This window comes from Mauremys mutica, chromosome 10, assembly GCF_020497125.1.
Source record: "Mauremys mutica isolate MM-2020 ecotype Southern chromosome 10, ASM2049712v1, whole genome shotgun sequence".
Taxonomy (NCBI): Eukaryota; Metazoa; Chordata; order Testudines; family Geoemydidae; genus Mauremys; species Mauremys mutica.
The window spans coordinates 1,029,905-1,042,457 of record NC_059081.1 but is presented as its reverse complement, the minus strand read 5'-3'; the positions used below and the strand labels follow the sequence as shown (position 1 = coordinate 1,042,457).

The 12,553-nt window shown below is 68.7% G+C and overlaps 1 protein-coding gene across 1 annotated transcript in view; it reads left to right on the top strand.

Annotated features, from left to right (window-relative positions):
• The window catches only part of ASIC4 (acid sensing ion channel subunit family member 4), a 55,523-nt gene extending 43,642 nt beyond the window's left edge, over positions 1–11,881 (top strand). The window contains exons 4-10 of the mRNA XM_045032723.1: positions 1,634–1,793; positions 2,170–2,198; positions 7,268–7,395; positions 9,142–9,233; positions 9,762–9,841; positions 10,318–10,422; positions 11,402–11,881. Of these exons, the coding sequence (XP_044888658.1) occupies positions 1,634–1,793; positions 2,170–2,198; positions 7,268–7,395; positions 9,142–9,233; positions 9,762–9,841; positions 10,318–10,422; positions 11,402–11,515 (708 nt within the window). The 3' untranslated portion in view covers positions 11,516–11,881. The remainder of the gene's footprint in view (positions 1–1,633; positions 1,794–2,169; positions 2,199–7,267; positions 7,396–9,141; positions 9,234–9,761; positions 9,842–10,317; positions 10,423–11,401) is intronic.
• The last annotated feature ends 672 nt before the right edge of the window (positions 11,882–12,553 follow it).

Here is a 12,553-nt window from a genome sequence, read left to right as displayed (position 1 = left end):
AGGTGAGGCATAGAGGGGGCGGAGCTGGCTGAGGGGGCGGAGCTGGCCGGGTGGGGGTAGGTGAGGTGTAATGGGGGCGGAGCTGGCTGAGGGGGCGGAGCTGGCCGGGTGGGGGTAGGTGAGGAGTAATGGGGGCGGAGCTGGCTGAGGGGGCGGAGCTGGCTGGGTGGGGGTAGGTGAGGCATAGTGGGGGCGGGGCTGGCTGAGGGGGCGGAGCTGGCCGGGTGGGGGTAGGTGAGGCATAGTGGGGGCGGGGCTGGCTGAGGGGGCGGAGCTGGCCGGGTGGGGGTAGGTGAGGCGAAGTGGGGGCGGAGCTGCCGGAGGGGGCGGAGCTGGCCGGGTGGGGGTAGGTGAGGCGTAGTGGGGGCGGAGCTGGCTGAGGGGGCGGAGCTGGCCGGGTGGGGGTAGGTGAGGTGTAATGGGGGCGGAGCTGGCCGAGGGGGCGGAGCTGGCCGGGTGGGGGTAGGTGAGGCGTAGTGGGGGCGGAGCTGGCTGAGGGGGCGGAGCTGGCCGGGTGGGGGTAGGTGAGGTGTAATGGGGGCGGAGCTGGCCGAGGGGGCGGAGCTGGCCGGGTGGGGGTAGGTGAGGCGTAGTGGGGGCGGAGCTGGCCGGGTGGGGGTAGGTGAGGCGGAGTGGGGGCGGAGCTGGCCGGGTGGGGGTAGGTGAGGCGTAGTGGTGGCGGAGCTGGCTGAGGGGGCGGAGCTGGCCGGGTGGGGGTAGGTGAGGCGAAGTGGGGGCGGAGCTGGCTGAGGGGGCGGAGCTGGCCGGGTGGGGGTAGGTGAGGTGTAATGGGGGCGGAGCTGGCCGAGGGGGCGGAGCTGGCCGGGTGGGGGTAGGTGAGGCGTAGTGGGGGCGGAGCTGGCTGAGGGGGCGGAGTTGGCCGGGTGGGGGTAGGTGAGGTGTAATGGGGGCGGAGCTGGCCGAGGGGGCGGAGCTGGCCGGGTGGGGGTAGGTGAGGCGTAGTGGGGGCGGAGCTGGCCGGGTGGGGGTAGGTGAGGCGTAGTGGTGGCGGAGCTGGCTGAGGGGGCGGAGCTGGCCAGGTGGGGGTAGGTGAGGCGCAGTGGGGGCGGAGCTGGCTGAGGGGGCGGAGCTGGCCGGGTGGGGGTAGGTGAGGCGCAGTGGGGGCGGAGCTGGCTGAGGGGGCGGAGCTGGCCGGGTGGGGGTAGGTGAGGCGCAGTGGGGGCGGAGCTGGCTGAGGGGGCGGAGCTGGCCGGGTGGGGGTAGGTGAGGTGTAATGGGGGCGGAGCTGGCCGAGGGGGCGGAGCTGGCCGGGTGGGGGTAGGTGAGGCGTAGTGGGGGCGGAGCTGGCCGGGTGGGGGTAGGTGAGGTGTAATGGGGGCGGAGCTGGCTGAGGGGCGAGGTGGGCCCGGGTAGCTCTGAGGCTGTGGGGGCCAAGCCGGCGGGCGGTTCCCCTCCCCGGGGTGGGGGGGTCGTACCCCCCCGCGGCTCTGGCGCTCCTGGCACGAGCCCGGCTGCGTCGGGCGATGGGCCCCGGTCCCTCCAGCCTAGCGCGGCCCCATCCTGGGGCGAAGGCGGCACCAGGAGCGTCCCTGCACCCGGCCCCGTGCGGGTGCTCTCCCGGGGGGGCTGCCTGCTCGCTGCCCCTGCCCTCACCGCCCCCTCCTGCCCGCAGCTCACCTACCTGCCCCAGCCCTGGGGGAACTGCCGGGCCAGCCTGCCCGGGGAGCAGATCCTGCCGGGCTACGAGGGGTACAGCATCGCCGCCTGCCGCCTGCAGTGCGAGAAGGAGGCCGTGGTGAGCAGCTGCCAGTGCCGCATGGTGCACATGCCAGGTGAGACCCCCCCCGCCCTGTGCCAGGTGAGACCCCCCCCACCCCATCCCCATCCTGTGCCAGGTGAGACCCCCCCACCCCGTCCCCATCCTGTGCCAGGTGAGACCCCCTGTGCCCCCCACCCTATGCCAGGTGAGACCCCCCCGCCCTGTGCCAGGTGAGACCCCCCCACCCCATCCCCATCCTGTGCCAGGTGAGACCCCCTGTGCCCCCCACCCCACCATCCTGTGCCAGGGGAGTCTCTCTACCCCTGGGCATTTGCCTGCGCCCTCACCTCTGTGCCCAGTGCCCTGTTTCCTGGCAGTCTGGGTGAGCTCGGTGTCCCGGACCCCCAGGATCAGGGTCACGGCCCCAGCTTGGGGCCAGGCTCTGGGAGGCTCCATCACTGGGCCAGGCCCCCGAGGGGTCTCGCTCTCCCTCCAGGGGAAGCCACGCGGCTTCACCGCCTCCTGGGGCTGGACCCCTGGGCCTGCAGCCCCCCTGCCCCCTCCCCCCCGTGAGCCCCGGGCAGCGAGTCCCCCGGAGACAAACCCCAATGGAGACTTGTACCATCTCGGGGGGCAGCGCCCCCCCCCCCAGCGTCTGCAGGGACACGCAGCCAGCGCGGGCCGACAGGCGGGTGATGAGTCACCTGGACCCGCCCCGGGAGCCCGGAGAACAGAAAGTTACAGCCGAGACCATCCTGGTCAGCCCAGAGCCCCCCGTCCCTCTGACCTCCCTTTGCCCCAAGGCAGGTGAACCCAGAGTCCTCGGCAGCCAGCACTTACCTTCCTTCCCCCGCCCCGCCCCCGCTCCCCGCCCTTTGTTCCCGAGCCCAGCGGGGATGCGGCTCAGCTCCCTGCCCAGGGGTGGGGGTGCAGATCTCTCTGGGGCGCTGGTTGCTGGGCATCCGTGTCTGGGCAGTGGGATTTGCCACTGTCTTCTCAGAGCTCCACTGATATGGGAGCTAAGGCCCAGCCAGCTGGGAGCTCATCTGTCACGGGGTCCCCGGGCGCTGCTCTGGAACTGCTCCCCACCAAGCCAGGCAGGACCCTGGGGAGCCTCCTCTCCCTCGGAGCAGCCTGTCTGCAGGGCAAGAAGCTCCCACGGCTTCACCTCCTGGGTCTCTCCTTGGAGCATTCAGCATCCTCTGCCCCTCCGGGCACTTCCCCCAGCGAGTCCGCCCAGGCCCCCAGGGAGGCCACAGCCCCGTTGGGAAGCCCAAGCCCTGTTGGGCTCCCCTCCATTTCCCAGCCAGCTTCAAAACTGAAAACTCCCCCCAGCCTCTCACTCAGCCTCCCCCCCCCCCCGCTCCTCCCGCAGCCTTTGTGTCCTGTGTTCAGTGGTGTTACCTGTCCTCCAACCCCCATCCTGGGGTCTCAGGTTACAGGCTCAGGTATCCTCCCTTCCCCAATGCAGCCCGTCCCAGCACAACTCCCCTGCCACCTTCCCAGGCCAACACTCCCCACTCGGCATTCACAGACCAGCCAGAACATTCCCACTTCCTCACACCATCACCCCTGTGTTAGCCTGCCCAGAGAGCGACAGGCCTTTCTATCCCCCAGGTAACTGCAGCACATAGGGGAAACTGAGGCACGCATAGGCTTCATGAAAATATTGCAGCCACTCCTGCTTCATTGCAGTGGCGTTTCTGGTTAGGACGTTGCAAGGTGGTCTCCTCACCTCAAAAAAGATATTCTAGCACTAGAAAAGGTTCAGAAAAGGGCAACTAAAATGATTAGGGGTTTGGAGAGGGTCCCATACGAGGAAAGATTAAAGAGGCTAGGACTCTTCAGCTTGGAAAAGAGAAGACTAAGGGGGGACATGATAGAGGTATATAAAATCATGAGTGATGTTGAGAAAGTGGATAAGGAAAAGTTATTTACTTATTCTCATAATACAAGAACTAGGGGTCACCAAATGAAATTAATAGGCAGCAGGTTTAAAACAAATAAAAGGAAGTTCTTCTTCACGCAGCGCACAGTCAACTTGTGGAACTCCTTACCTGAGGAGGTTGTGAAGGCTAGGACTATAACAATGTTTAAAAGGGAACTGGATAAATTCATGGAGGCTAAGTCCATAAATGGCTATTAGCCAGGATGGGTAAGAATGGTGTCCCTAGCCTCTGTCGTCAGAGGATGGAGATGGATGGCAGGAGAGAGATCACTTGATCATTGCCTGTTAGGTTCACTCTCTCTGGGGCACCTGGCATTGGCCACTGTCAGTAGACAGGATACTGGGCTAGATGGACCTTTGGTCTGACCCGGTACGGCCGTTCTTATGTTCTTATGTTCTTAAGGCAGAAGGGTGGGCTTGGAGATGCAGAAGGCTGTTCAGTGGGTTGGTGGGGGGGGGTGTCTCCGGTTCCAGTGTAAAAGAGCCCGGGAAGGGGAGGCTCTTGCACCAGTCCTAGGACATAGGCTGGGATGCCACAATGACCTAGGAGTGCTCTGGCCAGCCAGGATCAGGGCCTGTCTCTCTGGCTGTCCTGCCTTCACCCCGGCTTGGTGCTGCTGCTGTCTGGGCTCGGAGGCTCAAGGGAGAAGAGAGACAGAGGAGCAGGACAGAAGGGTCCTGGTGTCACGGGCTCACAGGACTCGTGCTCTCCCTTGGCTCCATACGGTCCCTGGGGGGAGCCCCCTTCAGTGCGACAACCCTTTTCGGGGGTCCGCTCTCTGCCGGGGTCAGGTCCCTCCACCTCCTGGAGCTGCACCTCTCTGAGCCTCAGCACGTCTGTCTGTGCCGTGGGCCCCCTCAGGGAGTCCCCTCGCCCTGGGCCCCCGGGGCCTCCACCCCCCGAGGGAATAATGCCCTCTCCCCCCACCCCCGTTCTCTAGCCCGGAGCGACTCTCAGCCAGCGTAACACAGGAGGGTTTATTGAGCGGTGAACCCAGCACAGGAAACTCTCCTGGGACAGTTACGCACCACCCCCCGGGCGCCTCTAGGAGGCAACACTTCCCCTCTCGCAAGCACAGAGTCTGAGTGTAGCAAGATCTGTGGCGTTATGTTGGGGAAACACCACAAACAGGATTCCTAACACAAACCATGAGCAAAAGACCCACCCCCAAGTAAGTCTGGCAGTGTCCTTTCCCCCTCAGGGTCTTAAGTCCAACCACCCAAAAGATCACGCCAAAGCCCCAGAAGTCCAACACCCCAAAAGTCTCTTGAGTCCCGCAACCCCCAAACCCCCCAACAGTCCAACAACCCAAAGGTCTCTGTCCCTGGTCAGTGCAGCCCCAGAGTTCAAAAGTTTATCTGCAGAGTTCTACCCCCTCCCCAGCCTGAGCGGAAATGTGGGGGGAAAGGGGCACGCGGCGTGTTAAGGGGGCACCTTACGTGGTCCGAGGCCAACTCCCCCACCTCTCCATGGGGCTCTACTGCAGCCTTCACCACGAGCCGCTCCACTCCACCAGCCGCCCCACAAACTGCTCTGCTCTGCACTGCTCTGCTCCCCGTCCCATGGGCCGCTCCAACCATCCCACAAACTGCTCCGCTCTGCACCGCTCCACTCCACCAGCCGCCCCACAAACTGCTCCGCTCTGCACTGCTCTGCTCCCCGTCCCATGGGCCGCTCCAACCATCCCACAAACTGCTCCGCTCTGCACCGCTCCACTCCACTCACCGTCCCTCAAACTGCTCCGCTCTGCACTGCTCTGCTCCCCGTCCCATGGGCCGCTCCAACCATCCCACAAACTGCTCCGCTCTGCACCACTTCACTCCACTCACCGTCCCGCAAACTGCTCCGCTCTGCACTGCTCTGCTCCCCGTCCCATGGGCCGCTCCAACCATCCCACAAACTGCTCCGCTCTGCACCACTTCACTCCACTCACCGTCCCGCAAACTGCTCCGCTCTGCACTGCTCCACTCCACCAGCTGCCCCACAAACTGCTCCACTCCGCACTGCTCTGCTCCCCGTCCCATGGGCCGCTCCAACCATCCCACAAACTGCTCCGCTCTGCACCGCTTCACGCCACTCACCGTCCCGCAAACTGCTCCACTCCGCACTGCTCTGCTCCCCGTCGCATGGGCTGCTCCGACCCTCCCACAAACTGCTCCGCTCTGCACCGCTCCACTCCACCAGCCGCCCCACAAACTGCTCCGCTCTGCACTGCTCTGCTCCCCGTCCCATGGGCCGCTCCAACCATCCCACAAACTGCTCCGCTCTGCACCACTTCACTCCACTCACCGTCCCGCAAACTGCTCCGCTCTGCACCACTTCACTCCACTCACCGTCCCGCAAACTGCTCCGCTCTGCACCGCTTCACTCCACTCACCGTCCCGCAAACTGCTCCGCTCTGCACCGCTTCACTCCACTCACCGTCCCGCAAACTGCTCCGCTCTGCACCGCTTCACTCCACTCACCGTCCCACAAACTGCTCCGCTCCGCACTGCTCTGCTCCCCGTCGCATGGGCTGCTCCGACCCTCCCACAAACTGCTCCGCTCTGCACCGCTCCACTCCACCAGCCGCCCCACAAACTGCTCCACTCTGCCAGCCGCTTAGCAATAGATCTTCAGGCTCCCCCATAGTTAACGCAGCACTCAGGAGAGGAGCCTCACTGCTGGGGCACCACTGGCCTAAAGCAAAGTCAGCCCAGCAGCCTGTACTTAGACTCCTAAGAGAATTAAAACGAGCTCTGATATTGCACAGTGACGGAAGGAAGGAAGGGAAAGGTGTGGCTGGTGTTTCAATCCCTCAAAAGGGACAGGGACAGGGACAGGGACGGACACCCACCCCCACTGTGAGATACAAATACCCATCCCCAACCTCTCTCCGTTCACTGGGTTTTGGAGCCATGTCCCTTGTCTAGCGAGTGCTGCTTAGTTGATGGCAAGATCAGCCCCTGAAGTTCTTTGCCCTCGCAGGAGGAGGAGCTGCGGGGCTGAGGGAGGGGGCACCCCAAGGCTGAGCAGGGCACCCCAGGGGGAGGGGGCACCGTGGGCCCAAGGGAGCAGCCTGGGGGGAGGGGATGCTGTGGGGCCAACAGGTGCCCTGGGGGGCTGGAAGGGTGCCCTGTAGGGGGGGCAGCCAGGCACCCGCGGTTGGCAGCGGCTCTGGGACAGAGCGGGGCTGGCAGGGATCCGCGAGCATCTCTAACCAGGTTCCTCCTCCCAGGGAACGAGTCCATCTGCTCGCCCAACGTCTACATCGAATGCGCCGACCGGACGCTCGGTAGGTGCCGCCGGCATCGTGCCCCCACCAGGGACCACCAGGGTCAGCAGGGAACGGCGGGGGGAGGGGGACAGGCACCGCCGGGAGGGGGAGGGGGGGGCTGGCACCGTGGGGAGGGGGAGGGGGAGGGGCTGGTGGGGAGAACACCCCCTGCGCGGGGCTGTGGGGCCCGCCCTGCCGGGCGTGCTGGGAGCTTTGGGGCTGCAGGAGGGGGCGGCTAGGCCCCCCCGTGTGCCCTGCAGTGGGGCCGGGGCAGGGAGTGGGGCCCGAGGCCCATGCCCTGCCGTGTGCCGGGCAGACGCGGCGGTGGAGGACTCCCAGGAGCGCTGCAGCTGCCCCACGCCCTGCAACCTGACGCGCTACAACAAGGAGATCTCCATGGTGCGCATCCCCAGCAAGGGCTCGGCCCGCTACCTCGCCCGCAAGTACCACCGCAACGAGACCTACATCCGGTGAGCGTCCCCCTGCCCCCCAGCATCCCCCTGCCCCATAGCATCCCCCTGCCACTGCCCCACAGCATCCCCCTGCCACTGCCCCCGCTACCTCGCCAGCAAGTACCACCGCAACGAGATCTACATCCGGTGAGCGCCCCCCTGCCCCACAGCATCCCCCTGCCCCACAGCGCCCCTGCCCCACAGCATCCCCCTGCCACTGCCCCCTGCCTCCTCGCCCGCAAGTACCACCGCAACGAGACCTACGTCCGGTGAGCGCCCCCGGGGGCCCCCTGTGCCCCACAGCATCCCCCTGCCCCACAGCATCCCCCTGCCACTGCCCCCGCTACCTCGCCAGCAAGTACCACCGCAACGAGACCTACATCCGGTGAGCGTCCCCCTGCCCCCCAGCATCCCCCTGCCCCACAGCATCCCCCTGCCACTGCCCCACAGCATCCCCCTGCCACTGCCCCCGCTACCTCGCCAGCAAGTACCACCACAACGAGACCTACATCCGGTGAGCGCCCCCCTGCCCCACAGCATCCCCCTGCCCCACAGCGCCCCTGCCCCACAGCATCCCCCTGCCACTGCCCCCTGCCTCCTCGCCCGCAAGTACCACCGCAACGAGACCTACATCCGGTGAGCGCCCCCGGCGCCCCCCTGTGCCCCACAGCATCCCCCTGCCCCCCTGCCCCACAGCATCCCCCTGCCACTGCCCCCCGCTACCTCGCCCGCAAGTACCACCGCAACGAGACCTACATCCGGTGAGCGCCCCCGGTGCCCCCTGTGCCCCACAGCATCCCCCTGCCCCACAGCGCCCCCTGCCCCCCTGCCCCACAGCATCCCCCTGCCACTGCCCCCCGCTTCCTCGCCCGCAAGTACCACTGCAACGAGACCTACATCCGCCCCCTCCCCAGTGCCCCCTGCCCCTCTTTCCCCTGCCCCACAGTGCCCCCTACCCCAGCCCCCCCTTTCCCTGGTCCCCCGGCACCTCCTGCCCCTGCCTCCAGTTCCCACTGCCCCCAGCGCCCCCCTTGACCCTGCCCCACAGCAGCCCCCTGCCCAGCATCCACTGTACCCAGCACCCTTCCTGCCCCCCAGCACCCGCTGCCCCAGCATCCCCCTGCTTCTGCCCCCTAGTGCCCCCTGCCCCAGTGGCAGCCCCACAGCACCCACCTCCCCTGGTGCCTCAGGGTGCCCAGTCCCCTGGCACAGGCCCCCCAGTGCTCTGCAGCCCAGCACCAGCCCCAGCCCCACGTCACCTCCTGCCCAGTGTCCCCAGCCCCAGCCAGTGCCAGACCCCCCCCCCAGCCCCCAGTGCCAGACCCCCCAGCCCCATAGCACCCCGTGCTCCTGGGCCCACCCCACAGCCCGGCAACTGCCACAGTGCCCAAGCTGAGACCCCCCCGCTGTCCCTGGATGCTGTAACCTGCACCGACCCCCCCCCAATGCTGTGCCCGCGCCGAGCCCCCCCCCTCGCTGTGCCCGCACCAAGTCCCCCCTTGCTGTGCCCGTGCCGAGCCCCCCCTCTCTGTGCCCCCCCCTCGCTGTGCCCGCGCCGAGCCCCCGCCTCGCTGTGCCCGCACCGATCCCCCCCTCGCTGTGCCCGTGCCGAGCCCCTTGCGCCCGCGCCGAGCCCCCCCTCGCTGCGCCCATGTCGACCCCCCCTCGCTGTGCCCGCGCCGAGCCCCCACCGCTGTGCCCGCGCCGAGCCCCCCCCTCGCTGTGCCCGCGCCGAGCCCCTGTTCCCGTGTGTCCCGCCCACAGAGAGAACTTCCTGGTGCTGGACATTTTCTTCGAGGCGCTGAACTACGAGGCCATCGAGCAGAAGAAGGCCTACGAGCTGGCGGGGCTGCTGGGTGAGTCGCTGGAGCCCTCACGCCACCACCCCTGGGCACCCCCTGCGCCACCCCGCCCATCCGGGGTGCCCCCGCCCCATCCCCCCATCCTTCGCCCCTCATGCCTGGACACCCCCTGCGCCACCCTGCCCATCCGGGGTGACCCCGCCCCATCCCCCCCCTGCCCCTGGACACCCCCTGCGCCACCCTGCCCATCCGGGGTGACCCCGCCCCATCCCCCCCCTGCCCCTGGACACCCCCTGCGCCACCCTGCCCATCCGGGGTGACCCCGCCCCATCCCCCCGCTGCCCCTGGACACCCCCTGCGCCACCCCGCCCATCCGGGGTGACCCCGCCCCATCCCCCCCTGCCCCTGGACACCCCCTGCGCCACCCCACCCATCCGGGGTGCCCCCGCCCCATCCCCTTGCACCCCCCGGGCACTCCCTGTCCGGGCCAATGGGCGCAGAGGGCTGAGCCAGGCTGGCTCCGGCAGCCCCTTCCCCCCGTGCCCCCCAATCCCCCGTGACCAGGTCCCTCTCTGCTGCCAGGGGACATCGGGGGGCAGATGGGGCTGTTCATCGGCGCCAGTGTCCTGACCATCCTGGAGATCCTGGACTACGTCTATGAGGTGAGCGCCAGCGCGGGCAGCTCCCAGGCCTGTGTGTGGGGCGGGGGGGGGTGGCACATAGAGCCTGGGTACCTGTCTCTCGCCCCCCCATTGCGGTTCGGGGCTGAGTGTCCGCGCTGGGCACCGGGGGGGCCAGACGGCTTGGCCTGGCGTGTTGGCTCCACACCGCCCCCTGCAGGCCCCTGGCGTTCTGCCAGCCGGGGTGGGGGTGGCCTGATCTCCCCATGGCTCACCTCCCCCGCCCCGTCACGCCCTGCGAGGGTGGAGTGGGGGGTGCGTGAGCTCCGAGATGGGCAGAGGAGGGGCCCACCCGCCACCCTGAGTAAGTCTGTGTGTGAGTGTGTGTGTCTGGGCGTGTGTACACGTGTGTCTGGGCGTGTCTGTACACGTGTGTCTGGGCGTGTGTACACGTGTGTCTGGGCGTGTGTACACGGGTGTGCTCTGAGCAGCCCCCCCCCACGCTCTCGCCTGCCCAGGTGATCCGGGACAAGGCGAGCCGGGCTCTGGGCCGTGCCAAGCCGCCCCTGAGGAAGCCGTCGGGCAGCATCGCCACGCTGGGGCTGGAGGAGCTCCAGGATCAGGTACTGGCCCCTGGGCGTGGTGAACCGGGCCCGGCCGGCGACGCCTGGGTGGGAGGAGGGTGGGTGAGGCAGAGGGGTCCTGGGGGGGCAGAGAAGGGGGCTGGCCAGTGAGACGCCTGGGGTGGGGGTGGGGTCTAAGCACAAAGGGGGGGATTTTGTTAGTGCGGCGCTGACGGTTCTCACCCTCGTCCCTGCACCAAGGGGCTGAGATCAGCGCTGCTGGGTCCCTGCACGGAGAAGGCTCCTTGCCAGGCTGGGCACAGGCCCAGGCCCCCCCCCCCGTCAGGCTGGGTGCACCCCACTCCCCCCCTCCAGTCCCCTGTCTGGGCTGGGCACGGCCCCTAGCCCCCCACCAGGCTGGGTGCCCCCCCTCCAGTCCCCTGTCTGGGCTGGGCACGGCCCCTAGCCCCCCACCAGGCTGGGTGCCCCCCCTCCAGTCCCCTGTCTGGGCTGGGCACGGCCCCTGGCCCCCCCACCAGGCTGGGTGCCCCCCCCCCCGGGGCCCCGTCGGGCTGGGGCTGGAAGGTGGTTCAGTGCGTCCCGCTCCCCAGACACGGCGGGTTTCACCCTGTCTCAGACCATAGCGGTTTCGGGCTGGAAGGGCCCAGCTAGTCCTGCCCCGGCGCCGGGCCGGGCCCAAGTAACCCCAGCCTGTCCCCGGCAGGGGCTTGGCCCACCCCTTCCTCAGACCCTCCCACGTGGGGGGCTCCACCGGCTGCCCTGTGCCACTGCCCCTCGCCCGGCTGTCTGGGCAGGGGCCCGGTAGTGCTGGCCGAGGTCTCTGCTCATCACAAGGGGGCCCTGGGGCCCCGAGACAGGCCCACGGCGTCGGCCCCACAGCTGCGTTTGGGGCGCGTTAGCGGCGCTAGGCCAGAGCGGGCGGGGAGGGGTCTCGCGGGGGGCTGGGGGCGCACCAGGCCTGGCTCCCTGAGGGGTGGGGGGGGGCCTGGTGCCGCAGTGACTTTGCCTCCCCCTGCAGAGCCCCTGTGGGACGCTGGGCCGACACGCTGAGGGCGCCTACAGCACCAGCATCCTGCCCAACCACCGCCACCGCTACGCCCACCAGGGCGTCTTCGAGGACTTTGCCTGCTAGGCCGGGCTTTGCACCGCGGGCCCCATGCTCTGCACGGAGAGCGGCGCCAGCGCCTGGCACGGGGGGCACCAGGCCCCTCCCCTCCCCAGCCGCCCCCCCAACCCGTCAGCCACGCCTGGCCCCAGGACCGGCCCAGCCCGGCAGCCCCACGCCCAGCCAGCGCCGGGGTCGGCCCAGCACGAAGCACACGGCGCAGAGCCGAGCCGCGCAGCCTGGACAGACGCGGCACCGGCCGGAGAACAGCCCGGCCCGAGGATCGGGCCCAGCGCGGGGACTGGGGGGCAGGGACCCTGTGTGAATGCTGCATTTGGCTGTGGAGGCGAACCCTCCCCACAGTGTGGGTGAACCCCCCCCCCAACCACACACACACCCGGTGGGGAAGGGGCCTCACCCAGAACAGCCTCGCGCCGCCCTAGAGCCTCACCCCCAGCAAGCGCCGCCTGCCCCAGCCGACTGCATAGGCCCCCCTGCCCCCAAACTACCCCCACGCATGCACCGTCCTGCACCCCACCCTGGTGCAGCCCCCCAGAGCTCCCCATCCCCCACCCCAGTGCAGCCCTGCCAGAGCTCCCCCCTCCATCCCTGGGTGCTGAGCGCCCGCTGCCCCCACCCCACACTGTGTTTGTGCCCCGAGCCCGGCGCGCCCCCCCCCTTGCAGAGACCGGCAGAGCCCAGGCTGCAGGGCCCGAGCTCAGGTCTCCGCACTGCCAGCCACTGCCTGTGCCACCCGACAAACCCCCCCTCACCCCAGGGAGCTCCCACTGCCTGCGCCGGCCGGGGGGGGCCCTGGGGTGCTGCTGGGTGGGTGTGGTGGGGCAGGGCATAGCCCCTCGGGGCACCTGGTGTGGTGGGGCAGCACCCAGCCACGAGGGGTCACCACGACAGCAGGGTCCTGGCCGGGGGGGGGAGACACAAAGCACCTTGGGCTGCAGCTACAGCCTCTGCTCCCGGGGTAACGGGCCGGCAGCAGGACGGGGCTGGGGGGTGGGGGGTGTCCCTGTGTGAGCATCGGGCAAGGGAGGGACGCCCCCTCCCTAC